The 27,340-nt window shown below is 51.4% G+C and overlaps 2 protein-coding genes across 25 annotated transcripts in view; one reads left to right on the top strand and one right to left on the bottom strand.

Moving 5' to 3' along the window:
• Window positions 1–1,660: 1,660 nt before the first annotated feature.
• Window positions 1,661–25,750, bottom strand: ARMC6 (armadillo repeat containing 6). 7 transcript variants are annotated; one of them, XM_030936676.1, is made up of 9 exons: window positions 25,311–25,725; window positions 23,994–24,048; window positions 18,367–18,533; window positions 17,143–17,225; window positions 8,011–8,584; window positions 5,861–6,006; window positions 4,743–4,874; window positions 4,204–4,341; window positions 1,661–2,425 (listed from the first exon to the last, which is right to left on the bottom strand). In XM_030936676.1, the coding sequence occupies exons 2-9, from the start codon at window positions 24,038–24,040 to the stop codon at window positions 2,213–2,215; spliced, it is 1,500 nt and encodes a 499-aa protein (XP_030792536.1). In that variant the 5' UTR covers window positions 24,041–24,048; window positions 25,311–25,725; the 3' UTR covers window positions 1,661–2,212. The 7 variants fall into 7 exon arrangements, with proteins under 7 accessions (XP_030792536.1, XP_030792539.1, XP_010384980.2 ...); XM_030936679.1 differs by having other exon boundaries at window positions 18,367–18,558; window positions 25,394–25,725; XM_010386678.2 differs by having other exon boundaries at window positions 25,394–25,725.
• The window catches only part of SUGP2 (SURP and G-patch domain containing 2), a 44,589-nt gene continuing 42,523 nt past the window's right edge, over window positions 25,275–27,340 (top strand). For 16 of the 18 annotated variants that reach the window (XR_004058913.1, XR_750484.2, XR_004058906.1 and 13 more), the window contains exon 1: window positions 25,760–25,888. The gene's annotated coding sequence lies outside the window, so the exon portion shown is untranslated. Of the gene's footprint in view, window positions 25,564–25,759; window positions 25,889–27,340 lie in introns of those variants that run through there. The other 2 variants (XR_004058908.1, XM_030936675.1) reach the window with 1 other exon arrangement.

The raw sequence follows: 27,340 nt of genomic DNA, 5'->3' as shown, positions 1-27,340 counted from the left end.
TTTTTTTGTTTTGTTTTTTGTTTTTTGAGACAGGCTCTTGCTCTGTCACCCAGGCTGGAGTGCAGTGTTGCCACCCTAACTCACTGCAGCCGTGGACTCCTGGGCTCAAGTGATCTTCCCACCTTAGCCCAAGTTGCTGGGACCACAGGCAGGTTTTATGTAGAGGGCAAAGGGGAGCCATGGGCAGACTGAGAGCAAGGTTGGAGCAGGAATGACAGGGCCAGCACTGCAGGCCTTCCTAGAAATAGCCCAGGAGCACCTCCCCACCACATGACAGATGAACAAATGCTTGAGAACTGCCCAAGGTCACAGGACTACCCAAGGTCACACTGGCCCAGCAGGTAAGTCAGGGCAGTCTGGGGCAGGTTCGAGATCTTTCTCCCACATCCTGGGAGTCTCCAGGGAGGAGGGACAGGGTGGGGTGACTGGGTCAGAGGTTTGGGCCAGCCCTGCTGAGCCGAGAGCACCCTTTCCTGCTGGGGGCAGGGGAGATGAGGACACCACAGAGGTGCAGCCAGGGTGACGCTCCTCAGCTGTTTGCATCAGCTGGGTTCCGCGGAAGCTGGGGGCCTGCTGGGAAAGGAGTTTTGCTGAGGTCAAGGACTGAGTCCAGGCCATCCTGGGGCTCGGGGAGGCACGTGACAAGCAGGGTCAAGGGTCCAAGAGGGGAGAGGCCTCCAAGGTGTGGGCAAAAAGGCTGGGGCACACACGAGTGGTCCTGAGGCTGCCTGGACCCCCGTCAGGCCACAAGGGATACACAAGCCACCTAGTGACCATGGTGTGACCTCTGAGTGTGACTTCAGAGCAGAAGAGCTGGGGTCTGCGGGGCCATGGCTGCCTGGGCCCACCCAGAATGCTTGGGGTTGGGTGGTCACTGAGGCCAACAACGATGATGTCTTTTTTTTTTTTTTTTTTTTGAGACACAGTCTCTCGCCCTGTCGCCCAGGCTGGAGTGCAGTGGTGTGATCTCAGCTCACTGCAACCGCTGCCACCTGGGTTCAGGCACTTCTCCTGTCTCAGCCTCCCAAGTAACTGGGATTACAGGCATGCATCCCCACACCGGGCTGATTTTTGTATTTTTTTTAGTAGAGATGGGGTTTCACCATGTTGGTCTCGAACTCCTGACCTCAAGTGACCCGCCCACCTCAGCCTCCCACAGTGCTGGGATTATAGGCGTGAGCCACCGTGCCCAGCCGATGTCTATCTTATAGATGGGGAAATTGAGGCTCAGAGACAAGAGGTTGGCTATCTAGGACACCCAGCCTAAGACAACTGGGCACCCCCCATGTGCTCAGCCTGGCCCAACACCTCTCAGAGGGGGATCTATCACTGCCCCACTCCTCACTTTAGAAGGAGCATATTGAGGCTCGGAGAGGTTCTTTCACTTGCTCAAGGCTGCAGAGCTGAGTAGCGGATCAATGTGGAGCCCTCCGGCCCCGTGGGTGGTATACATCAGAAACAGTGATCCTGACCATGGCCTCGGCACCTGCCTGTCCGAGGGTGACAGTGGATCCTATATCCCAGGCCATTCCCAAAACCCCTTTGCTACCCTCAGTGACTCTATGGCCCCCCCACCAAAATGTTTGTCCTTCCCCCACACTCTGAGGCCACTGGCTGCAGCCCCCCATGCTCAGCCGAGCTAGGGAAGAGACCCCTCCAACTGTTTACCCAATGATCTTTTATTATCAGGTACCCTGGCTGGCCCAGAACCAGAGAAAGACAAGCTGGGGCCAAGCAGGGTGGGGCATCTGAGACCCATTTTATAGGTGAGAAAAACGAGGAGCAGAGGCCTGTACGAATCTGCAGTAAGCAGCAGGCACTGGGGGCCCAACCCCACTGCAATCGCCTGCCCTGCCCTGCCCTGAGCCCGGCCCACAGTGGCCACCACATTTCAGACACGGCAGTGAGCGATGGGACGTGCCCTTTGCCCCTTCTGATAGGGCATGGAGCTGGGGGAAGGAGAAGGACAGTAACGTCCATGCTGCTGGCAGGGAGGCGAGGCTGGGACCCAGGAGTGGCTAGGACATGGGGGCTGCTTTCTTCTGTGTTGGTGCCTCCCTACAAGGCTGCCTCCCTCCCCCAACCCTTTACCTAGGGCCTGCCGGAAAACACTTCTCACTGTGAAGGGGACAGAACAGTGGAGGACCTGGATCTACCCCCATTCCTGAGTCACACGACTCACCCAGAGTCATGGCCCAGACTGGGCCTGGGGTCATGGCGCCAGGTTGCCCCTCTGGCCCGTCCACAGCTCTTGGAATTCGACATGGCAACCCAGGTCCCGTAGGGCAGCCTTGGCCACATCCTCACAGTCACGGTGGGCCAATCGGGCCTGCACGATGAGTGCTTCAGCCCCCAAGTCCAGGATGGGCTTCGAGAAGGCCTGGCTGTGGGCCACCAGGTTTCGGATCAGCATGCAAGCCTGTTTCTGTAGGAGAGAGCAGCTGTGAGGCCAGATGGGGCTTTGGGGTGGGGTCCACTCTGACCTCTGGGTCTTCATCATAACAAGATGGAGGTGATCATAACCACAGCTGATATCCAGCAGTTACCTATACTGTATCAAGCTAGACCCATCTCTCCACTTTACCTTCCTGGTAGCCCCAGAAGGCAAGACTAATGCCCCCAACTCCTGGGCAAGGAAACAGGTTCGGGGAAGCTCCAGGACCTATCCCACAGCTTTGGAACTCTCAGCCTCAGAGTTGGTGAGTCTGAGGTCCCCCAAGGCTGGCACGGAGCCAAGGAAGGGGCCCTAGGGCAAGGGGGCAGTGAGGCCACAGGAAAAGAGTGGCTGTGCACAGGCATCTGTCAGTTACATTCCTACACGTTCAGTGGACATTTGTGCCCTGTGCACTTGCTGTGGGTGGGTGCGGGATGCTGCCTGGAAGCTTCCCAGGGTGGCTCCCACCACCAGCAGGAGAGCAGATGGGAAGCACATGCAGAGTGGGGAGCTGCTGCCTAGGGTGGCCAGAAGTGGATAAAGGGACAGACCAGGTAAGGGACAGTGTCCCAGAGTAAGAGCCAGTGAGAGCAAAGGCCCCCTGTGGGTCCCAGCCTGGTATGTCCAAGGACCCTATGCTGGGAGTGAGGAGGCGAGGAGGGCCCCAGGGGCTGCAGGGGGAGTCTGGGTTCAGCCAGGGAAGTATGGACAGGGCGTCCCACACCCAGAACTCAGACCAGCAGCCCAAGGAGGGGGCAGGAACCTTTCTGAAGCCCCAGGCAGATCACCATCCATGCTTCCCCAACTTCGTCCTCCCCAGATCTCTCTACAGGGACTTTTAAGAAAGGAGATTGCCGGGCGCGGTGGCTCACGCCTGTAATCCCAGCACTCTGGGAGGCCGAGGTGGGTGGATCACGAGGTCAGGAGATTGAGACCATCCTGGCTAACACGGTGAAACCCCGTCTCTACTAAAAATACAAAAAATTAGCGGTATACAAAAAAACTACAGGCCTGTAGTCCCAGCTACTCGGGAAGCTGAGGCAGGAGAATGGCGTGAACCCGGGAGGCGGAGCTTGCAGTGAACCAAGAAAGCGCCACTGCACTCCAGCCTGGGCGAAAGAGTAAGACACCGCCTCAAAAAAAAAAAGGAGATTAAGGGCGTGGTGGCTCACACCTCTAATCCCAGCACTTTGGGAGGTAGAGACAGTGGATCACCTGAAGTCAGGAGTTCGAGACCAGCCTGGCTAACATGGCAAAACCTCGTCTCTACCAAAATTACAAAAATTAGCCGCGCGTAGTGGCCCATGCCTGAGAACCAGCTACTTGGGAGACTGAGACAGGAGAATCACTTGAACCCAGGATGCGGAGGTTGCAGTGAGCCGAGATGGCGCCACTTCACTCCAGCCTGGGTGACAGAGTGAGACTGTCTCAAAAAAAACAAAACAAAAAAAGAGATGATGTGTTATAGCTTTCTTTCTGGGGTTTCACCAGAAAGTTCCTCCAAAGTTCCCCCTCCCCAAAATAGGAGAGTAAATGTGGAAAAAACAAAGGCAGAAAAGGAAATAGCTGCAGGCAGAATTCAGCACATTTTGGAAGATAAGAAAGAAGTTGGCCCTGTGGGGCTCAGCTCTGGCAGGGAAAGGGACAGGGATAGGGACTGAGCCTTTGCCCCATCACCCACCCACACACCACACCTGCTCCCATGCCCTCTTGGCACCTACCTGCACACCCCACCCAGCCTGCCTGCCCCCATCCCATGCCCTGCCCACCTGCACGCCAGCCTTCTGCGGGTGTGCCTTCATGGCCTGCAGTGCTGCCACAGCCCCGCCACCCTCCACGATGATGCGGCTGTTGTCGGGCTTACGCAGAGCCAGGAAGCACAGGGCTGCACAGCTCTGCTCACACACCTGCAGGGGGCAGTCACAGGAAGGCAGAGATGTAGCGGAAAGACCCTCCACAACATCCTGCCATGGCTGCCAACCCCTGGTGAACACCCTGCGGCCTCCCCTCCGTGGGTCTCTGGCAGCTCCTGTGTAATAACGGCACGACGGCAGGGTGACAAAAGTATCAGCCAAGCTCTTAGGGGTGACAAGGGCACTAGGCCTGGTCAGACCTTTGCAGGGTGCTGGTAGTAACTCCAGGACACCCAGAGTCATGCATAGGCAGGTCAGCATTTGAGAGCCAGAGCCGTGACCCTCGCCTGCCCTGCTCTGGCCCTGCAGAGGAACAGAGCTTCATGCAGACACAGAAACTGAACTGGGACTCCAGCCACCACCCTGCTACTCTGTGTGCCCCCCGAGGTGGGTACCTGGGGGCAGGTCAGGTGCCGGGTCATGGCAGCCACGATGGACTCCGTCCCACCAGCATGGACAATAGCGTCTTTCACGTCGTCGTTGCCTGCGATGGCTCGCAGGGTGCTCAGCACTTGCTTCACGAGCTCCTGCACAAGGGGAAGGCTCACTCACCCCCAGCCAGGCCACTGGATTGTGGGAGAGGGCTCTGAGGCAGAATCTGGGCCTGTTTTGCTGTTTCACCAACAAGTACGGTGTGACTGCAGAGTGTGACTAATGAAAAGGGGTGGCAGATGCCTGTGGCTCAGGCTGCCTGTGTCCAAATGGTACCATCCAGGTGACTTGATCCCCTATCCCCACAAGGGCAGAGGGGGCATGTGACTCAGGCTGGCCTTCAGAGCACAGGGTCCCCTTGGCCACGGCCACAGACCCAGGGTGGGCGCTAACTGCCCTGCACTGAGGACAGTGGATAAGATGCTATTGGGCCTGCTGATCCCCTTAATGGGGAACCTGAGGACACTGACCCCTGACTGCCCAGGAATACATGGCAAAATGTATCCCTTTATGTGCTGAAGTTGGTTCCCATTCAGTTCCCAGCCACTTGCACAGAAAGAGGCTGGCTGATGTCACCAGCTAGGCTTGGGGGCGCAGGACTGTGGCACCCCTGGGGGCTTTCCTGCAGCTGCAGCTGGATAGGGAGGCGCCTGTTGACTGGCTCCCTGCTGTGGGTGGGTACATGGAGAAGGGCTCGATAATTGGCTGCTAAATGGAGTAATGAGTAGGGGACCCTGCTGTATTCTGCAGCTAGAGAAACTGAGGCAGAGTTTCCTAGATACTTCGGTGTGGGAACTAACCCAAATATCCCAGCCTTGGCCGACACACCCCCAACCTGTGCTTCCCACCATCCTTTTCCTGGTACAAAAGGACAGTAAGGGAGAGCGGGTGGGTTTGTTTCCCCCCGACCTTTGGTTCCTGCTCTTGGGTCAGTGAAAAGAAAAACTGCACTTTGGTTCTGAGATTGGCAGGCAGGACTGGCTTGTTCTGACTATGGCTCGTCCGGCTGACTGGGACCCAGAGGGACAGCATGCACTGGGCCAGGGGGGCTTCATACCAGAACGCCACTCTGGTCCCCCACCTGGTGGTCACTGAAGTCAGCTAGCAGGGACACCAGGATGCTTAGGCCCCCGAGGTCGACGACCTCCTGGCAGAACTCGTTGCGGATGGCCAGGCGGGACAGGGTTCCACAGAGCTCACTCAGGATGCCAGGGTTATCTAGGAACGCTGCGGGGAGAGAGGGAGACAGTGGTGGTGGGGGTGGGAAGAACCAGCCGCAGGGCCCTCCGGTTGGGTGGGGATCCTGCTGCATTAGAAGAGTCCAGCCCTTCTGCCTATTGGAGTGGCCACGGGCGTCAGGAAGGCCCCAGGGAACACCAGGGGCTACCTGGGCCTGCAGTGCCCCCTGCTGGCTGCTGGAAAGACTTAGGAATGTGCCCCTCCAGCTTCCTTCCATCATGCCCCAAATAAATTCCATACCAACTGATGGTCTCACCTAAAAAAAGAAAACCATAATAGTGCTAAAAAAAAAAAAAAAAAAAAAAAAAAAAAAGGACATTTGAGGACTATTTTTATGATCATGGGGTAGGAATGGCTTTTCTAAGTGCAACAGGAAACTCCAAAACCATAGAGGGACACATATGGACCGGGCTGACGTGGCCAAAACTGAACACAGGAGCCGCAGATGGAGCCCAGAGGCGCTGCACCAGGAAGCAGATGCCGGCACTCACGCCAAGAGGGTGAAGATCCTGCACCTACACAGGGCTGCGATGGTGAGTTCCTGTGGCCACCTGTAGCCCTCTGCAGTTCCACCCAATGCCAATCTAGGTGTTGCCGTGGAGGTATTCTGTCCACACGGTTACCATCCGCAATCAGCTATCTATCTATCTATCTATCTATCTATCTATCTATCTATCTATCTATTATTATTATTATTATTATTAATTTGAGACAGAGTCTCGCTTTGTCACCCAGGCTTGAGTGCAGTGGCGTGATTTTGGCTCACCGCAACTTCTGCTTCCTAGGTTCAAGAGATCCTTCTGCCTCAGGCTCTCAAGTAACTGGGATTACAGGTGCCCGCCACCACGCCCAGCAACTTTTGTATTTTTAGTAGAGACGGGGTTTCATCATGTTGCCCATGCTGGTCTTGAACTCCTGGGCCCAAACAATCCTTCTACTTCAGCCTTCCAAAGTGCTGACATTACAGGCATGAGCCACTATGCCTGGCCTAGTTGCCTTTAAGTAGAGGAGATGATCTTGAACAATGTGAATGGGACTCATTCAATCAGCTGAAGTCCTTAGAAGGAAATAGGTGTTTTCTCGAAAAGGCGACTGCCCAGGAGTTTCCAGCCTGTCCTGTGGAGTACAGACTTGCCACAATTGCATGACCCCATTCCTTACCAAAAAGTCTCTTCATATATACATATCCTGTCTCCCTGGCAGAAACCTAACTGCTTGGAGCTCCTATAAATAAAACAGGAAAGGTGTGAGCTAACTCCTGGAAAAGCAGTCTGACTTTGCAGAAAGTCAAGACTCATTTTCAGCTTTGCTGGAGGTGTGGGAGACTGAGGTGGGCTCACTTCCTCAGCAGACAGAGCCAGAACCCCTACACAGGCCTGGCCACAGAGCCAGAGCGACGGGCAGGCAGGAAAGGGGATCTCATCCTTCTGACACCTTCTGTGTGTCAATCAGGACTTTTCTAGTGGGTTCAGTGGATGGAATGGGGGTAGGGGTTAAGACAGAAGCTTTAGGGTCTGACGGTCAGCCCTGTGACCTCCCAGGGCTGGCTCACCATGGTCACCCTGGAGCCAGACACATGAATATGCCTAAGGATTTGTGGATGAATATGATCAAGCTTGTACACATCCACCTGAGACTGCCACGGTGCGTGCCAGCCAGCCTCCCCTAGTCCTCTTATTTCCCTCTGGGGAGGTCCCCCTTCCCTACTCAGTCCCTGGAGTTGGACACAGCAAGCCCCTTCCCCAGAAGCTCGAGATGGGATTGTGGCCTGCTCCTAGCCCATGAGTGCTGGCCTGGAATTCTCCTGGAGCCACTAGAAAGCATGGGGAGACTCTTCATGAGGGCTGCCATGCAGGCGGGTCTAAGCCAAGGGGTGAGTGGAACCTTGAGCCTGCCGTGCCTGAAGCAGTTCTGATCTCTGACCCCCTCACTCTGGTCACATCTGACCCGCCCGCCTTTGTTTGCTGGTTCATATTGGCCCCCAGCTCTTACCTTTGGTAGCTTCGATGAGCACCTTCAAGCCTTTGTTCTCCTGCACAATCATCTTGGCATGGTTGTGGGCGTGGCCAAAGGGCACACGGATGTCATCATCGAAGGTCATGACACGCAGGGCCCAGCAGGCCTCCCTGACCACGTCGGCATGGTGGCCATGACGGGCGATGGCGCCAGTCAGCAGGGACAGCACGCCAGCTTTCACCAGGTCTTGCCGATTCTGTTCATGTTTCAGGCAAGCGTGACGCACACAGCGGATCCCAGAGCAGGTCAGGTCGGCCTCATCAGCATTCTGGGTCAGTGTGGCCACCAGGAGCTGCAGGCCCTGGGTGTCCAGGAGGTCTGGCTGGCCATCAGTCAGCACTGACAGGGCATTGAGGGACTGGAGCAGAAGGCCCTGGTCACCTGCAGTGGCCAGCTTCCAGGCAGTGAAGATGATGGGGTAGGCCCCCTTCTGGGCTGCGAGGAAGTGGTAGGCCTTGTCCTGCTTGCACTGGTCACAGAAGCGGGTGAGGTGTGCTGACACCTCCTGGGGGCGAGAGCTGGCCACAGACTCTTGGAGGTCACTGAGCGTCTGGGAGACATGGGAGAAACCTCAGCATCAGCTCAGGCAAGAGGAGCCCATGGCCACAGCAACAGTGACTGGATCCCTGCAAGCTTCCCTCCCTAGGGATCTGGGCCTGTAGTGGAAGTGATGTGGGGTCAGTTACAGCTCTGGCAACTTCCAGACCTGTACTTCTAGGAGCTTTGAGCTTCAGAGGCCATAGGGTGGAAGACTGACACGGACACACACATACACACAGAGAAAGACAGTTCAGTGTCCCTGTGAGGGGCTGCACACATAAATGCAGACATATTAAACATTCCAGCCCTACTTTCCATCTAGAGGACCCAAGCGATACCAGCAGAAGAACCGTGCAGCTGAGCCCAACCAGGCAGAATCACAAGAAACAATAAGACACCTGTTGTTTTGGGTTGTCACACAGCCATAACAAATTGGCACACCCATCAATGGTTAGTTCTCCAAGGAAGGAGAAAGCCACATTCACCAGATATACCCATCCTGATGTCTCCTTTCATCTCTCTCATTCACTCCACAAACATTTACTGAGCCCCTGCCAAATGTGGTTATACTGTACAGAGAGCAGATTTACCCAAATTCAGCTCTAAGCCATTGGGGAGAAAAAGCTTTAAACACCTCAGACAAGTTTAGCTGCCATTCAACTACATGACCTTGGCACATATCTTAGCATGAGCCAAAGATGAATCCTTGAGCCTGGAGTGTAGGAGATTATTTGCACCCAGACTGAGTCAGGGTGGTTCTACAGAAACCACCAGCCCAAACGGCTTTGATTTGGCATTGACTGACACAAAAAACAAAGAAGCCTATCTGATAGTCTTCACTAAGCTCAGATTTGTGGACCTGAGTATATGTTACAATGCAACAGGATATTTAAAAAGATAAATTTTTGCTAAAATTAGATTAGAACTGAAAAACAAAAAACAATAAAAGTTAACACCAGTGTGCATGACTAGAATAGACATTACTACAAAGAATACATACAAATGGCCACTAACACATGAAAAGACGCTCAATATCACTAATCATTAGGAAAAATGCAATTCAAACCTACAGAGGAGCCAGACTTGGTGGCTTGTGCCTGTAATCCCAGCACTTTGGGAGGCCAAGGCAGGAGGATCGCTTGAGCCCAGGAGTTCAAGACCAGCCTGGGCAACATATGGAGCACTCATCTCAAAAAAGAAAATCATAGAATTACTGTATGATCCAGCAGTTCCACTTCTGGGGATACATTCAAGAGAACTGAAAGCACAGTCTCAAAGAGATACCTGTACACTCATGTTCACAGCAGCATGATTCATCAGAGCCAAGAGGTTGGAGGCTGCAGTGAGCTAAGATTGTGCCATTGCACTCCAGCCTGGAAGACAGAGTGAGACTGTCTCCAAAAAGAAAAAAAAAAACACTACAACGACAACAAAGCAATTTAGTCACATAATATACCATGGATGTACCTTGAGGACATTATGCTAAGTGAAATAAGACAGTCACCAAAAGACAATACTGTGATTCCATTTGTTTATTTTTGTTTTGTTTTGTTTTGTTTTTGAGAAGACTTTTGCTCTTATCGCCCAGGCTGGAGTGCAATGGCATAATCTCAGCTCACTGCAACCTCCGCCTTGTGGGCTCAAGTGATTCTCCTGCCTCAGCCTCCCAAGTTGCTGGGATTACAGAAATGTGCCACCATGCCCAGCTAATTTTTTTGTATTTTTAGTACAGACAGGGTTTCTCCATGTTAGTCAGGCTGGTCTTGAACTCCCAACCTCAGGTGATCTGCCCGCCTTGGCCTCCCAAAGTGCTTCGATTACAGGTGTGAGCCACCGTGCCCGGCCTGTGATTCCATTTATTTAAAAAAAAAATTTTTTTGGATGGAGTCTTCTTCTGTCACCCAGGCTGGAGTGGAGTGGTGCCATCTCGGCTCACTGCAACCTCCATCTCCCGGGTTCAAGCGATCTTCCCACTTCAGCCTCCTGGGCAGCTGGGACTACAGGTATGTGCCACCATGCCTGGATAATTTTTGTATTTTCAGTGAAGACAGGGTTTCACCATGTTGGCCAGGCTGGTCTCGAACTCCTGACCTCAAAGTGATCTGCCCACCTTGGCCTCCCAAAATGTTGGGATTACAGGCATGAGCCACGGCACCCCGCCTGTGATTGATTCCATTTATATGAGGTCCCTGGAGTAGTCAAATTTACAGCAACAGAAGGCAGAATGATGGTTGCTGGGGGCTGAGGGGAAGAGGAACACGGAGTTTGTTTCAGTATTGCAAGATGAGATGGATGGTCATAAAGTACAACATTATGAATGTACTTAATGACACTGAACTCTACATTTAAAAATGGTTACAATCCCATCCTGGCTAACATGGTGAAACCCCGTCTCTACTAAAAAATAAAAAAAAAAAAAACTAGCCGGGCGAGGTGGCAGGCACCTGTAGTCCCAGCTACTCGGGAGGCTAAGGCAGGAGAATGGCGTAAACCCAGGAGGCGGAGCTTGCAGTGAGCTGAGATCTGGCCACTGCACTCCAGCCTGGGCAACACAGCAAGACTCTGTCTCAAAAAAAAAAAAAAAATGGTTACAATGGTAAATGTTTTTATGCATATTTTACATAACAAACAGTGGTGTAGCATTTCAGCAGAAACGCTGTAAGAAACTTGAAAGCTCCTGACAGAAATGCCTTTGAGGATGCACAGTACTGGAGTTAGAACTACCAAGTTTTTCACAAGGAATTACTACTATGTTAGCAAGGACGTGTAAACTAAAAATAAAATTCTTGGCCGGGCATGGTGGCTCATCCTTGTAATCCCATCATTTTGGGAGGCCAAGGCAGGTGGATCACTTTCAGCTCAGGAGTTCAAGACCAGCCTGGGCAACACGGTAAAACTCTGCCTCTAAAAAAAAATACAAAAATTAGCCAGGTGTTGGTGGCTCACACCTGTAGTCCCAGCTACATGGGAGGCTGAGGCTGAAGAATTGCTTGAGCCCGGGAAGCAGAGGTTTCAGTGAGCCAAGATTACACCACTGCACTGTAGCTGGGTATCAAGGTGAGACCTTGTCTCAAAAAAAAAAAAAAGAAAACAATCTAAGTCCCCATCCATTCTAAGGACCCCTTCTCTTGGCCAAAGGCATTCCAAAGGTAACCTGAAAAACTAGTTCAGGTCATGATGGGAAGTGGGGGTCAAATATGTCCCATTTTATCTTCCTGCCTTTGGAAGTCAGACACAACTGACCATCTTAAGACTTTTTTGTAGCAATAAGACACCAACTTCCAGCCTAATGCTAATACGGTATGGAAAGAAATCAAAGTATTTTATCCTAAAATATATTTCTTTGACATATTTTGAAATGGCCCAGGAAAGCTATCTCTTGTGGGGGCAAGCTACATTCTACAGAGATTCCCTTTCCAGGTTTTTTCCTTGATTCAGGAGAGAATTAACTAAGAGTCTGGCACCTTTTTAAGTCTAATAAGAAACATTTACAATCTATTTTCAATGAAGCCTGCTACCTGGAGGCTTCATCTCCTTGATAAAACCTTGGTCTCCACAACCCATCTTAAGCAAAATATTCCTTTCTATTGATTCTAAGTCTTTAGATAATAACTATTTCAATCAGAAAATCTTTTTTTTTTTTTTTTTCTGAGTCTCATTCTGTTGCCCAGGCTGGAGTGCAGTGGCATGATCTTGGCTCACTGCAACCTCCACCTCCTGGGTTCAAGTGATTCTCCTGCCTTAGCCTCCCAAGTAGCTGGGATTACAAGCATCCACCACCATGCCCAGCTAATTTTTGTTTTTGTTTTTGAGATGCAATTTCACTCTTATCACCCAGGCTGGAGTGCAATGGCACAATCTCGGCTCACTGCAACCTCTGCCTCCCGGGTTCAAGCAATTCTCCTACCTCAGCCCCCTGAGTAGCTGGAGTTACAGGTGCCTGCCACCATGCCCAGTTAATTTTTGTATTTTTAGTAGAGATGGGGTTTCACCATGTTAGCCAGGCTGGTCTCGAACACTAACCTCAGGTGATCCATCTGCCTGGGCTCCCAAAGTGCTAGAATTACAGGCATGAGTCACCGCGCCTGGCCTAATTTTTGTGTTTTTTGTAGAGACAGGGTTTTGCCATGTTGGCCAGGCTGGTCCCAAACTCCTCAGCTCAATGCAATCTGACCACCTTGGCCTCCCAAAGTGCTGAAATTACAGATGTGAGCCACAGCAACCGGCCAAAAAAATCTTTAAATTTGCCTATAACCTGGGAGCCCCAGCTTTCAGCTGTCCTACTTTTCCAGACCACACCAATGTACATCTCACATGTATTGATTGATGTCTCATGTCTCCCCAAAATGTATAAAACCAAGCTGTAGCCCGACCACCTTGGGCACATGTTCTCAGGAGTTCCTGAGGCTGTGTCACAGGCCACGGGTCATTCATATTTGGTTCAGAATAAATCTCTTGAAATATTTTATAGAGTATTTTCATCAACAGGTGGTTGCTAAAATGCAGGTGGCAGAGCCAGCTGTGTTCTACCTATGACAATTCTGTGTGGTGCTCACCACCCTGCTCATGGAGGGGGGCTTTAATCACTAAACTCCTGGAGTCATTCACTCTCTGTGACTAATGCTTTTCATTCTGCAACTTCCCACATATAAATGTGGCCCGGCTGGCTCAGTTTCTACTTGGACAGTCTCCAGATGTTATTTTCCTTCTGTTTCTGTAAGCCTGTTTGCAATACATCTTATGACACGAATAGATTAATTTCAACGGCCATCACAATGAATTGTTTTCTCCCTCAACAGGTAAGCATTTTTTACACATCTGAGCCAAGATGCACAAGGTCAATTATGCCGCAGGGCATTTGAGAAGCGGCTTGGTTCAGTTGCGAACTGACTGCTGAGATGCAAACCCCAGTGTCTGGTGTGAGGGACAGGGCAAGGACTTTCAGATTTTACTATAAACGCTTGAGTATTGCTCAAATCTTTTATGCTAAGAATGTATTTCCACTCTTCTGTAATGAAAAATAAAATTTAAAATTAGCCAGGGGTGGCAGGTACCTGTAATCCCAGCTACTCAGGAGGCTGAGACAGGAGCTTTGAATCCGGGAGGTGGAGGTTGCAGTGAGCCGAGATCATGCCACTGCACTCTAGCATGGGTGACACAGCAAGACTTTGTGTCCAAAAAAAAAAAAGAAAAAAATTTAAGGCCGGGCATGTTGGCTCACACCTGTAATCCCCGCACTTTGGCAGGGCAAAGTGGGAGGGTCACTTGAGGCCAGGTGTTCAAGATCATCCTGGCACTATAGCAAGATCCCGTCTCTACAAAAGAAAAAAAATAGGCTGGGCACAGTGGCTCATGCCAGTAATCCCAACACTTTGGGAGGCCGAGGCAGGTAGATCACTTAGGTTAGGAGTTCGAGACCAGCCTGGCCAATGTGGTGAAATCCCATCTCTACTAAAAATACAAAAATCCGCAAGGCATGGTACATGCCTGTAATCCCAGCTACTCACGAGGCTGAGGCAGGAGAACTACATGAACCTGGGAGAAGGAAGTTGCAGTGAGCTGAGGAAGGGCCACGCACTCCAGCCTGGCCAACAGAGTGGGACTCCGTCTCAAAAAATAAATAAAAGAACAGTTAAGAAAAAAAAAGAAGCGAATGTTATAAACAAACACGGAGTTTCCTCTACTGCTGGTAGAATAGCCTGAATTTCAGTGCTTGGCTTCCTGGATTCAGGTACCAGTTCTGCCTCTCACCGGCTGACCTTTTGGGGTGGGGGTCATTGATCCTTGGGAAGCCTGAGATACCTCATCAGCAAAATGGGCTGAGCACAGATTAAGAGAACATATTTTAAGAATTTAGCATAATAGGCCAGGCGTGGTGGCTCAAGCCTGTAATCCCAGCACTTTGGGAGGCCGAGACGGGTGGATCACGAGGTCAGGAGATTGAGACCATCCTGGCCTACACGGTGAAACCTCGTCTCTATTAAAAAAAAAAAAAAAAAAAGAGAATTAGCATAATAGGCCAGGCATAGTGGCTCACAGCTGTAATCCCAGCACTTTGGGAGGCCAAGGCGGGCAGATCACGAGATCAGGAGATCGAGACCATTCTGGCTAACACGGTGAAACTTTGTCTCTACTAAAAATACAAAAAATTGGCCGGGCGCGGTGGCTCAAGCCTGTAATCCCAGCACTTTGGGAGGCCGAGACGGGCGGATCACGAGGTCAGGAGATCGAGACCATCCTGGCTAACACGGTGAAACCCCGTCTCTACTAAAAAATACAAATAGCCGGGCGAGGTGGCGGGCGCCTGTAGTCCCAGCTACTCGGGAGGCTGAGGCAGGAGAATGGCGTAAACCCGGGAGGCGGAGCTTGCAGTGAGCTGAGATCTGGCCACTGCACTCCAGCCTGGGCGACAGAGCGAGACTCCGTCTCAAAAAAAAAAAAAAAAAAAAAAAAAAAAAAAAAAAAAAAATACAAAAAATTAGCTGGGTGTGGTGGTGGGCACCTGTAGTCCCAGCTACTCGGGAGACTAAGGCAGGAGAATGGCATGAACCCAGGAGGCAGAGCTTGCAGTGAGCCAAGATCGCGCCACTGCACTCCAGCCTGGGTGACAGAGCGAGACTCTGTCTCAAAAAAACAAAACAAAACAAAATTAGCTGGGCATGGTGGTGTGCACCTGTAATCCCAGCTACTTGTGAGGCTGAGGCAAGAGAATCGCTTGAACCCAGGAGGCAGAGGTTGCAGTGAGCCATGTTGCGCCACTGTACTCTAGCCTGGGCAACAAAGTGAGACTCTGTCTCAAAAAAATAAAAGGCCGGGCATGGTGGCTCACACCTGTAATCCCAGCACTTTGGGAGGCCGACGCAGGTGGATCATGAGGTCAGGAGACAGAAACCATCCTGGCTAACATGGTGAAACCCCATCTCTACTAAAAAATACAAAAAAATTAGCCGGTCATGGTGGCGGGCACCTGTAGTCCCAGCTACTCAGGAGGCTGAGGCAGGAGAATGGTGTGAACCCGGGAGGCGGAGCTTGCAGTGAGCTGAGATCGCGCCACTGCACTCCAGCCTGGGCGACAGAGGGAGACTCTGTCTCAAAAAAAAAAAAAAAAAAAAAGAAAAGAAAAAAAGAAAAAAAAAGAATTTAACATAATGTTGAGCACTTAAGAAGTACTTAAGCAGTAACTGCTAGATAATATAGATGATATTGTTATTGAGATCCTTTCTATATAAAGTTCATCTACAAATGGGTAGGAAACACATGAATCACCCAATGCAAAGATTTTGAAAAGAAATTCATTTTAAAAGCCGGAAGACAAACTCATTTTAAAAGAAATTCATCCAGGCTGGGCATCATGGCTCATGCCTGTAATCCTGGCACTTTGGGAGGCCAAGGCAGGCAGATAACCTGAGGTCAGGAGTTCAAGACCAGGCTGGCCAACATGGTGAAACCTCATCTCTACTAAAAATAAAAAAAAAATTAGCCAGGTGTGGTGGTGTGTGCCTATAATCCCAGCTACTTGGGAGGCTGAGGTAGGAGAATCACTTGAACCTGGGAGGTGGAAGTTGCAGTGAGCTGAGATTGCACCACTGCACACCAGCCTGGGCGACAGAGTGAGACTCTATCTCAAAATAATAATAATAATAATAATAAATTCATCTTTATTAGGCAAGAAAGATAAAAAGCAAACTAACAACAATGAGGCAATTTTCACAACACCTCCTCAAGGCAGGAGAGGGCAAGACCCTGAGGTAGGGAGAAGTAAGTGTCGTGCCTTAGGCGAGCTGGGTTTACACACAGAGCCATCTCTTCCAGCTTCCTCTCCTATCATTGCACTTCCTGCTCCCAGGTCAATGACTTTTCTTCTCTTTGGATCTCAGTGTCCCCATCTGTATACTAGGGAAATCCCAGCCTTGCAGGTATTGTTTGGACAATGACTGAGAAGGCAGGAAAAAAGTACCTGCACAGAACCAGGTCCACGGTCGGTTCTCAAACACCAGAGCCTTCTGCTGTATTACAAAGTTCAATGGGTGACCTTAAGGAAAGCGTTGAAGTTTTTTTACCTTCCTTGTTTGGGTCTCTGGAGAGGTTAAGTGCCAGCTCCTGGCCTGTTTCCCTACCACTAAGACAGGAATGACACCACCTACCTCACTGGTGAGCTTCAGTGCTAATAGATTGGCTAGAAAGTGCTGGTAAACAGTTGGTGTTCAGTAAGTGACAGCCTTACTGTGAGCCCACTCTCTCGTCCTGTGAGTCCTGTCCATCTGTCTCTGGGAAGCCAGGGGGCCTCTCTATGGTGTCCCTGACTCTGGGCTTCCAGCAGCAGGGACAATCAAGCCATCCACCTGATTTCAGCATACATGCCACCCGAGGAGCTTGGTGTCCCCTGCACTGGAAGGCATGCCGCCCTCAGATGTGGACTCGGAGACCTGGCTGCAAACTCGAGCTTGCCCATGCATGCTGGAAAGGGCATGACCTTCACAGCCTGCATTCTGCCATCCAGGAAACAGGGAAGAGGTGCCCCCAGACAGAGGTGACACAGGACCTGCTGTGTGGGATGCCCATTCCTACCTGCAGGATGTCATGTGTGGGCTCCTGGGGTCCATCTGCAGAGACTTTAGGCGCCATCTTTACAATGTTGCTCAGATCAACCCCTGTTGGGGGTGGGGGAAGCAAGCACACAGGGGTCACAAGGCAAGTGACAGCTGTCATTCCCATGGGCCTGCTGGAATCACACCTCAGGACCCTTCTGCTGGGACCACCCCACTCCAGAAGCCTCCCACCTCCCTCTTCCCGCCCATGTCACACCAACACGGGGGTGTAGAGGGTATTGGGTATTTCTGCCACTGGGCCATGGGCCAGTCAAAGGGAGCAGAGTGGTAGTGAGGCCGTTGTCACACAAGGCTGTCATTACAGGCCACGTCTGTGCGGTGAGGTGCCACGTGCTGCCTGGTGGGCTTGACAGGGGGAGGGAGGGACCCCACGGCCTTCTCCCTTGGGGCTCCCATCCATCCTGGCTCTGGCTGCATTATTGCCCCTGCTGGCACCCCCACAGGGAGCCCCTACAGTGCTGGACACTTTTGCTTGTCCCACTGGCCCCTGTCTAGGGGTCTATACCCCACTCTGTGCCTGCAAGGCTGACCTCTGACCTCTGAGGCTGGACCCTGGGTTTGTTCAATGGGGAAGTGAACTTGAGATGCAGGCAGGAGGAGGGGAGTGTGGGGTGTTCATTCCCAGCCCCCTGCCTCTGCCCCAGGGTCCAGCGCCTGCCAGGTGGCCCCTGCCCAGGACTCCTGCTCCCTGCAGTCAGTGTCTCTGTGGGGGATAGTTGTGCTGGGGGTGGTCTCCTAACCCCGCCCACGCCATTGCAAACAGCCCCTCATAACCACACTCCTCCGCACCTGGTCTGAACATGCCACCTGTTTCCACAGGCTGCTGCTGCTTCTGCCTCTGTAAGCTTGAGGTGGGGTAGAGTAGGGCAGGAAGGCAGGGGCCCCGTTTCCCAGGCCAGGGTCAGAGAAAACCTCTTCAAGGAAGTGATCAAATGAGACTCATAAGAAGGATCTAGCCCATAAATATCTGGGCGAGGTGGAAACAGGGACAGAAAGGGTGTGTGAGAGGTGGGAGCAGGATAACCAGCCTGCCTGAGGCAGAGGCTGGAGGGGACAGGGCCCAGTGGGCACCTGGTTTCTGTGCCAAGCATGTGGCACCCCCAGCGGGGCGGGGCAGCAGGGCCCTCCCATCACTCTTGCATCTGAGAGCCTCGGATGGCAGGTGACGGTCACACCGCCCTACCTTGCGATTCAAACTGCTCCACGGCCTCTTTCACCGCCTCCTCTGGCCCCATCGCAAACTCCTCGATGTTCTCGCGCACGGCTGCATCAAAGGTCTCCTGGGCAATGCGCTTGGAGACCATCTTCGCCTGTGTTGATGTTGGCGTGCAGCCGATAGATGCTCCTGAGCTGAGAAGTTAGGGCAAAGAGAGAGCTACCTCAAGGGTAAGCAGGCAATGGCAGGGCCTGACCACCATGAAAATGCCACTTAGGAAGAATCTACCAGGGACCAGAGCCCTACAACCACCCTGGAGAAATTCTTCCCACCTAGATCACAGGAAAGGGTGATATCCCTACTTCCCTAGGGCTTCTACAAATACAGAAGAGGCCAGGCATAGTGACTTAGCCTGCAATCCCAGCACTCTGAGAGGCCGAGGCAGGAAGATCGCTTGAGCCTGAGAGGTCAAGGCTGCAGTGAGTCATGATCACGCTACTGCACTCCAGCCTTGGCCACAGAGTGAGACCCTGACGTGGGGGAAAAAAAACAAAAAAAAGAAAATGCAGAAGAGAACATAGAGTTTACTATATTTTATCAAAGAAAGGTGGTTCTTTAATGATACTAGTAATGTTATTCTGAAACTATTATGGACGTAGCAAATAATAATGTTCATATTATTAGGAATCAGCATAAAAGAAAAAAGATTCTGGCTGGGCGCAGTGGGTCAATGCCTATAATCCCAACACTTTGGCAGGCTGAGACAGAAGGACTGCTTGAGCCCAGGAGTTCAAGACCGGCCTGGACAACATGGCGAAATTCTGTCTCTACCAAAATTAAAATTAGTTGAGTGCGGTGGCACATGCCTATAGTCCCAGCTACTTAGGAGGCTGAGGTAGGAGGATCGCTTGAGACTGGGAGGCCAAGATTGCTCCACTGCACTCTAACCTAGGCAACAGAGCAAGCCCCTGACTCAAAAAGGAAAAAAAAAAAAGATTCTAACATCACAAAATCAAGTGAAAACTCGGAACTCCCTATAATTAACAATACTGTATTGTATACTTGAAATTTGCTAAGAGGGTAGATCTTAAGTGTTCTCACCACAAAAAAGAAAACGGTAACTGTTGATTGAGGTGAGTATTTCACAATCTGCATGCATATAAAATCGTCAAGTTGTGTGATGTAAACATATGCAATATATTTGTATCATTTATGTACTATATATAGTATAAGATATACACTATATTAAATACATACTCGCTGGGTGCAAAGGCGCATGCCTGTAATCCCAGCACTTTGGGAGGCTGAGGCAGGTGGATCACCTGAGATCAGGAGTTTAAGACCAGCCTGGCCAGCATGGTGAAATCCCATCTCTACTAAAAATATAAAAATTAACTGGGCATGGTGGCGGGCACCTGTGATCACAGCTACTCAGGAGGCTGAGGCAGGAGAATCGTTTGAACCCAGGAGGCAGAGGTTGCAGTGAGCCGAGTTTGCACCACTGTACTCCAGCCTGGGCAACAGAGCAAGACTCCGTCTCAAAAAAAAAAGTACATATTGGCCGGGCGCGGTGGCTCAAGCCTGTAACCCCAGCACTTTGGGAGGCCGAGGCGGGCGGATCACCAAGGTCAGGAGATCGAGACCATCCTGGCTAACATGGTGAAACCCCGTCTGTACTAAAAAAATACAAAAAACTAGCCGGGCGAGGTGGCGGGTGCCTGTAGTCCCAGCTACTCGGGAGGCTGAGGCAGGAGAATGGCGTGAACCCGGGAGGCGGAGCTTGCAGTGAGCTGAGATCTGGCCAGTGCACTCCAGCTTGGGTGACAGAGCGAGACTCCGTCTCAAAAAAAAAAAAAAAAAAAAGAAAGTACATATTATACCTCAACAAAGTTGAGAAAAAAATCTCAGAATTCTTATATTCGAAATGGAAATATCCACATAAACCCATCATGTGTTTTCTCTTAAGTAAACAAAGATTTAATTTTCTAGTCACAGCAACTAAAAATGCCTAGAAGAAATGATAGCACAGTAGTACTGAATACCTCTAACACCATGTATGGTTTCTACCATCTCCCATGAAAAGGAGCTGGGGGCAGGGCTAGGTGGCTCACTCCTGTAATCCCAGCACTTTGGGAGGCTAAGGGGGGAAGATGGCTTGAGGCCAGGAGTTCGACACCAGCCTGGGCAACATAGGGAGGCCCTGTCTCCATATAAAATCTTTAAAAACAAGGAGCCGGGGTTTCTGGAGGAATGGCTGATTCCAGGTCCAGCAAGTCATGGGGCAGGTCACCCTGGGGCATCCTGTGAGACCAGGAAGCAAGGAAGCTTCCAAACCCTAACGGGTGCCTGATAGCTACAGATGAGATAAGTGAGCATTAAAAAAAAAAAAAAAAAAAATCCAGTACATATGAAAATCAAAATCTGGGCCAGGTGTGGTGGCTCACATCTGTAATCCCAGCAATAGGGGAGGCCGAGGTAGAAGAACTGCTTGAGCCCAGGAAGCGGAGGTTGCAGTGAGCCGAGATCACGCCATTGCTCTCCAGCCTGGCTGACAAAGCCAGACTACATCTCAAAAAAAAAAAAAAAAAAAAAAAAAAAAAAAAAAATCAAAATCTGTGCTTTTGATTTTTTTTAGGTAATACTATTTTTTAGATAATACTAAAACAAATACAGCTGAGGCTTCTGAAAACTGGCCAACCAAGAATCCAGCTCTTGGTGGGGAGTGGTGGCATGCTCTTGTACTCTAGCTACTACTCAGGAGGCTGGCTGACATGGGAGGATCACTTGATCCAGGAGTTCAAGACCAGCCTGGCCAATGTAGCGAGACACTGTCTCTACAATAATTGATAACAATTTTTTTTAAAAAAGAATCTAACACTTCACTGGGTGTGGTGGCTCACGCCTATAATCCCAGCACTTTGGGAGGCCAAGGCAGGCGGATCATGAGGTCAGAAGATCGAGACCATCCTGGCTAACACGGTGAAACCCCATCTCTACTAAAAATACAAAAAGAAAACAAAATTAGCCGGGTGTGGTGGTGGGCGACCGTAGTCCCAACTACTTGGAAGGCTGAGGCAGGAGAATGGCGTGAACCTGGGAGGCAGAGCTTGCAGTGAGCCAAGATCGCGCCATTGCACTCCAGCCTGGGTGACAGAGTGAGACTCCGTCTCAAAAAAAAAAAAAGAATCTAGCACTTAATCTGCCTCCCTTGTACAAATGGGTCCCAGGTTACAAAAAGAGGACGAGGAAAAGTTCCACTTCCAATTACAGCTGATCAGCCGAGACAGGAGAGAAACAGATAATGATCCCACAGGATCCAAAACCATCAGGTGTAAAATTAACAAGGGAGCTTAACAAGAGTGGACAGGAACTGAATCTACTGCTTGATCTCACGTCATCAAGAGAAACCAGCAACACCTACCTCCTGAACAAGAACAAAATGCACCTGTGAAGTCATCGTGCCAAAATCTCAAACCTGAATCTGATCATGCTTTCAGGGCACTTTCTGCTATGATGAAACGTTCTCTATATGCACTGCCTAGTACAGATGCCATTGGCCTCTGTGGCTATCACACAGCTGAAGTGTGGCAGTGTAGCTGAGGAACTGAGTGTGTAATTTTATTTCATTTTAATTTATGTTAATGTAAATAGCCATGTGTGATGAGTGACTACGGTATTGCACAGCACAGCTCTGACACCTTAACCAACACCATGGGGATATGATCTGCAAAATACCTACTTTTTGGGATTTTGGGAAGAGAACATCAGCTAGAGGACAAACACCCAGAGTTTTCAACAAATAAATCACAAGAACAAAGAAAAGGAGAGGGAGTCTACCAACAGATGAATGGATAAACAAAATGGTCTGTGTGCACGATGGAATATTACTCAGCCAGAAAAAGGAATGAGGTGCTGAAGCATGTTACAATGGGGATGGACCTCAAAAACATGATGTCTCGTCCAGACACAAAAGGCCTCATATTGCACGATTCCAATGATATGAAATGTCCAGAATAGACAAATAGACACAGAAAGCAGATTGGGTGTTGCCAGGGACTGGAGGAGAGGGAATGGGGAATAACTTCTAATGGGTATAGGGTTTCCTTTTGGGTGATGAAAACGTTCTTGAATTAGATAGTGATGATGGTTGTACCATTCTGTGAAAACGTAAAATCACTATATCAGGCCAGGTATGGTGGCTCACACCTGTGATCCCAGTGCTTTAGGAGGCCAAGGTGGGAGGACTGTTTGAAGCCTGGAGTTTGAGACTAGCAAGGACAACACAGGGGGTCCTGTGTCTACAAAAAAATAAAATTAAAAATTCAATCGGATGTGGTGGCATTTGTCTATGGTTGAAGTTACTTGGGAGGCTGAAGCACGAGGATCATTTGAGCCCAGGAGTTCAAGGCTGCAGTGACCTATGATTGGGCCACTGCACTCTAGTCTGGGTGACAGAGGGAGACCCTGTCTCCAGAAGAAAAAAAAATTACTAAATCAAATGAGTGGCTATTATGGTATGTAAATTATAGCTCAAAGTGCTAGTCTGTTTAAAAACAAAAAGAACTGAGCAACGACTTGTGCCTGTAATCTCAGCAACTTGGGAGGCTAAGGTGGGGGGATCACTTGAGCACAGGAGTTTGAGACCAGCCTGGGGCAACATAGTGAGACCACATCTCTTAAAAAATGTGTGTGTGTGTGTGTGTGTGTGTGTGTGTGTGTGTGTATACACACAAACCCACCTTATAAAATAAAAATAAGCAAGTAAGGCTGGGAGTGGTGGCTCACGCCTATAATCCCAGCACTTTGGGAGGGCAAGGCAGGCAGATCACCTGAGGTCAGGAGTTCAAGACCAGCCTGGCCAACCCCCGTCTCTACTAAATACATGGCAAAACCCCGTCTCTACTAAATACACAAAAATTAGTGGGGCGCCTGTAATCCCAGCTACTCGGGAGGCTGAGGCAGGAGAATGGCTTGAACCCAGGAGGCGGAGGTTGCAGTGAGCCGAGATTGCACCATTGCACTCCAGCCTGGGCGACAGAGCGAGACTCTGTCTCAAAAACAAAACAAAAAACAAGCAAAAAACAGCAGATTCATGAGTCGGACTGAGGCATAAATGACTATTCCTCTACCTGCCCTGTCCCCCATGTAAATCGTGTATTTAGTGAAAGGCTGACCAAAGACTCAAAAGAACACGATCTACCTGTGACCATCTTACATGTACTCATTTATGTCTCACGTCTCCCTGAAATGTATAAAAGCAAGCTGTGCCCCAACCACCTTGGGCACATGTTGTCAGGACCTCCTGAGGCTGTCATGGACATGTCCTTAACCTTAGCAAAACAAACTTTCTAAATTGATTGACACCTGTCTCATATACTTCGGATTCTCAGTCCTCTGCAGAGCTTCTGTCAGCCCTTCCAAGTGGCTGCCTTTCCTGGCTACTCAGAGCCCGTGCTCTCTGGCCTCCTCTCCCCAACCCACAACCCTTCCCTTCCACCCACTCCTGAGGTGAGTTGGGGAGGTCTGGCTCTGTGACCACCCCTGACTTGAGTCCTCCAAGGTCCCCTAGATCTGGCACAGGGCTGGGTTGGGGGAGGAAAGTACAGATTTGAAACACATAAAATGGTGCCTAGGGATGGCCAAGTAAGAATTACCTGGAGAACAGCTTAGGCTGAAAGCAGTACCAGTCACTGTGATTCATCAGGCATGCTGAGGGTAAAACAGAAGGTGAGTAAGGCCCCTAACTGGCAGCCAGTTTCCTTCTCTCAGCCAGGATTCTGCTCAAGAAAACTGTGCTGGCCAGGTGTGGTGGCTCACGCTTATAATCCCAGCGCTTTGGGAGGCTGTGGCAGGTAGATCACTTGAGGCCAGGAATTTGAGACCAGCCTGGCCAACATAGCGAAATCCTGTCTCTGCTGAAAATACAAAAAATTAGCCAGGCAAGATAGTGCACATCTGTAATCCCAGCTACTCAGTAGGCTGAGGCAGGAGAATCGCTTGAACCTGGGGAGTGGAGGTTGCGGTGAGCAGAGATCTCGCCACTGCACTCCACCCTGGGCAACAGCAAGACTCTGTCTCAAAAGAAAAAATAAGGGGGGCCGGGCGCGGTGGCTCATGCCTGCAATCCCAGCACTTTGGGGGGCCAATGCAGGCAGATCACTTGAGGCCAGGAGTTTGAGACCTGCCTGGGCAACAGGGAGAAACCCCGTCTCTACTAAAAAATACAAAATTTAGCCGGATGCAGTGTTGCGCACCTGTAGTCCCAGCTACTCGGGTGGCTGAGGCAGGGGAATGCCTTGAACCCGAGAGATGGAGGTTGCAGTGAGTCGAGATCATGCCACTGCACTCTAGCCTGGGCGACAGAAAGAGACTCTGTCTCAAAAGAAAATTAGAAAAGTGTGCTATGATATGCTGGGGACCCTAAAAGACTCCATCCACAACTCCCTCTACCAGCCACACCCACTCTGGTTCAAACACCAGCCTCCCCTAAGGGCGGCCTCACCTGCCACTCCCAGAGCCTCGACTCCACCTCACTCACCTGCTCAAAGCCCAGTAGTGGCTTCCCAACCCTCTCAGAACAAAACCCAGCCTCCTTATGGGCACTTTCTCTACCTAAGCCTTCCCAGCTGCTCTTCCCCGCCTTTCTCATCCTTCCCAGCACTCAAGAGACACCCTTCAAAACCACTTCCAGGTAAACAGCAGCCCTGCTCTCCCGTCCCATCACTCTTTTATTATTTGCACACCATCACCCGTATCTAGAGCGACATCGTTCACTCAATTATTTGTACCCTGTAGCCTCCTTGTCCCCACTGCCTAGGACGGGGCCCGACACGCAGCAGGCACTCAGTGCACAAGTAATGAATGAATAAACAAAATGAATGAAAAGAAAGCCAAGGCCAGAGAAGCCGGGGATTTTATCCCCAGGCGGCTTCTGTAAAATTCTTTCAATTTTTTCCCCCAAAACCACGTACCCGACGGTCGCGCCAGCCCGACCCTACGGCGCCCCCACTCCCCAATCCGCGCGCGACAGGCTTCGGCAGCCGCCGCGTCTCACCCGGTCTTCGCGGCCACGTGGGGAAAGGTGGGGCGCACGGCTGTCACCCAGGGCGCTGCCTCTAGCCCCTTCCGGCCGCCGTACGCGCGCAGGCGCCGTGGCGCCCCCAGACTCGGCCTCCCAGAGTCCTGCGGACGGCTCACGATAACCAAGGACGACCGCAAACCAAGGTAAAGACAACAAGGCCACCTCGTGCGCGAAGGAGGCGTCTTTGCCGCCTTTTACGGGACGCTCACGGTGGTCGCCGCCCCCAGCAGGGAAATGTTTTGCTTCCGGATCGTCCGCCCAAAAGAAGCAGCCACCGCGCTTGCGCAAGAGAGCCGGGCAGCGGCGGCCCGCGCCTGCGCACCAGGACTCGGCGGCGGCTTGCGCCTGCGCGGCGTGGCGCTGCGGAGACCGTTGGTTCATTTGCATGTCCCCGCCTCGCGCGGCGGCGGCGGCGGGTGAGGAGCCTGAGGCGGCGGCGGGGGCGGCTCCGCGCGCGGTGGTCTCGGGGTGAGGCCCGGGCCCTGGCGTCGTCGGTGGGTGGGTCCCGGGGTGGGAGGCTCGGGCTCGGCCTTGGGGGCCCGCCCGGGGCTCCGTGATGGCGTCGCAGGCTCGGCCCTCTGACTGCGGCGGCGGCCGCGTCCCCACCAGGTTGGCCTGGGTGGCCGGCTGCGGCCTCCCGGGCCCAGCGCCCCTATTTCCTCGCCCTCAGAGACCGGAGACGGCAGGCCGCTTCCACGAAGGTTCATTGGTTCAGTCGTTCATTCATTCCTCCCGAACTCGGAGCGGCCCCCGCTGGGGAGGAGATAACGACGCCCAGCGCTGCATCGGGCCCTTCCCCTCTTTAGAACCGGTTCAGCCCACACACCAGCCCGTTTACTAGCTACCCTTTCCGTAGGTGGGGAAACGGAGGCACAGAAAGCTTAGGATCGTGTGATTTGAACCTGGGTCACCTGACCCTGGAACCCTGCCCTTTGCCAGCAGAGAACAAGGGGGCGCCCAGGGAAAAGGGCTGAAGGATGGGACGAGGGGGAGATCGTGATGGGAAATCGACCCTACGGGTTGCGTCTTGAAGTTGGAGATTTTGCGAGGCGGGATATCTTGATGGTTAAGGATGCAGCCCCTGGACCCCAAAATGTTGCTTCTTAATCTTTTTACCCATTCTTCGGGGCTTTGGATGCATGAATGCGCTCTTTGCCAGGTTCAAATCTGGGCTGTCGGATCTTGAATGGGTCGTTGAGTCTGTCTCCGTTTGCCTCCTCACCCTAATGTCATTCGTAACAGGACCCGCCTCTTCAGTGGGTGGTTGGGAGATCGCGCAAGGACCCAGCACAGAATGGACTCTGTCACTAGTTCATTGTCACTGGTTGGGGGTCCCGCCACTCACCGTCAAGAGGCTTCTTTTAGAAAGGAAGGAAGTTCTCAGAGCCTCTGTGCACTACTGAGTCTGTGAAATGGGAAAAGAGCGATCCTGGGCCAGGCGCAGTGGCTCACGCCTGGAATCCCAGCACTTTGGGAGACCGAAGTGGGCGAATCTCTTGAGGTCAGGAATTCAAGACCAGCCTGGCTAACATGGTGAAACCCCATCTCTGCCTAAAATGTAAAAATTAGACAGATGGGGTGACGGTCTCCTGTAATCCCAGCTACTCAGGAGGCTGAGGCAGGAGAATTGCTTGAGCCCGGGAGGCGGATGTTGCAGTGAGCGGAGATCATGCTGCTACACTCCAGCCTGGGCAACAGAGAGAGTCTCAAAAAAAGAAAGAAAGAAAAAAAGATTGATCTCTTCTTTCCTAACCACGATTTGCGAGGGTTGTGGTCCCACCCTTCCTACTGTGTTATGCTCAGTTACGTGTGTTGGTTGACACCTTCCTCCAGCAGATAGAACTGCTTTCACAGAGCTGCTTTTAATGGATTCCAAGGAGATGGGCTCAGAGATTTGTCTTTGCTCCTTTTCAGCCAGCA

Source organism: Rhinopithecus roxellana, chromosome 8, assembly GCF_007565055.1.
Source record: "Rhinopithecus roxellana isolate Shanxi Qingling chromosome 8, ASM756505v1, whole genome shotgun sequence".
Classification (NCBI taxonomy): domain Eukaryota; kingdom Metazoa; phylum Chordata; class Mammalia; order Primates; family Cercopithecidae; genus Rhinopithecus; species Rhinopithecus roxellana.
The sequence above is the reverse complement of the archived record's forward strand: the minus strand, read 5'-3'. Positions and strand labels throughout refer to the sequence as shown.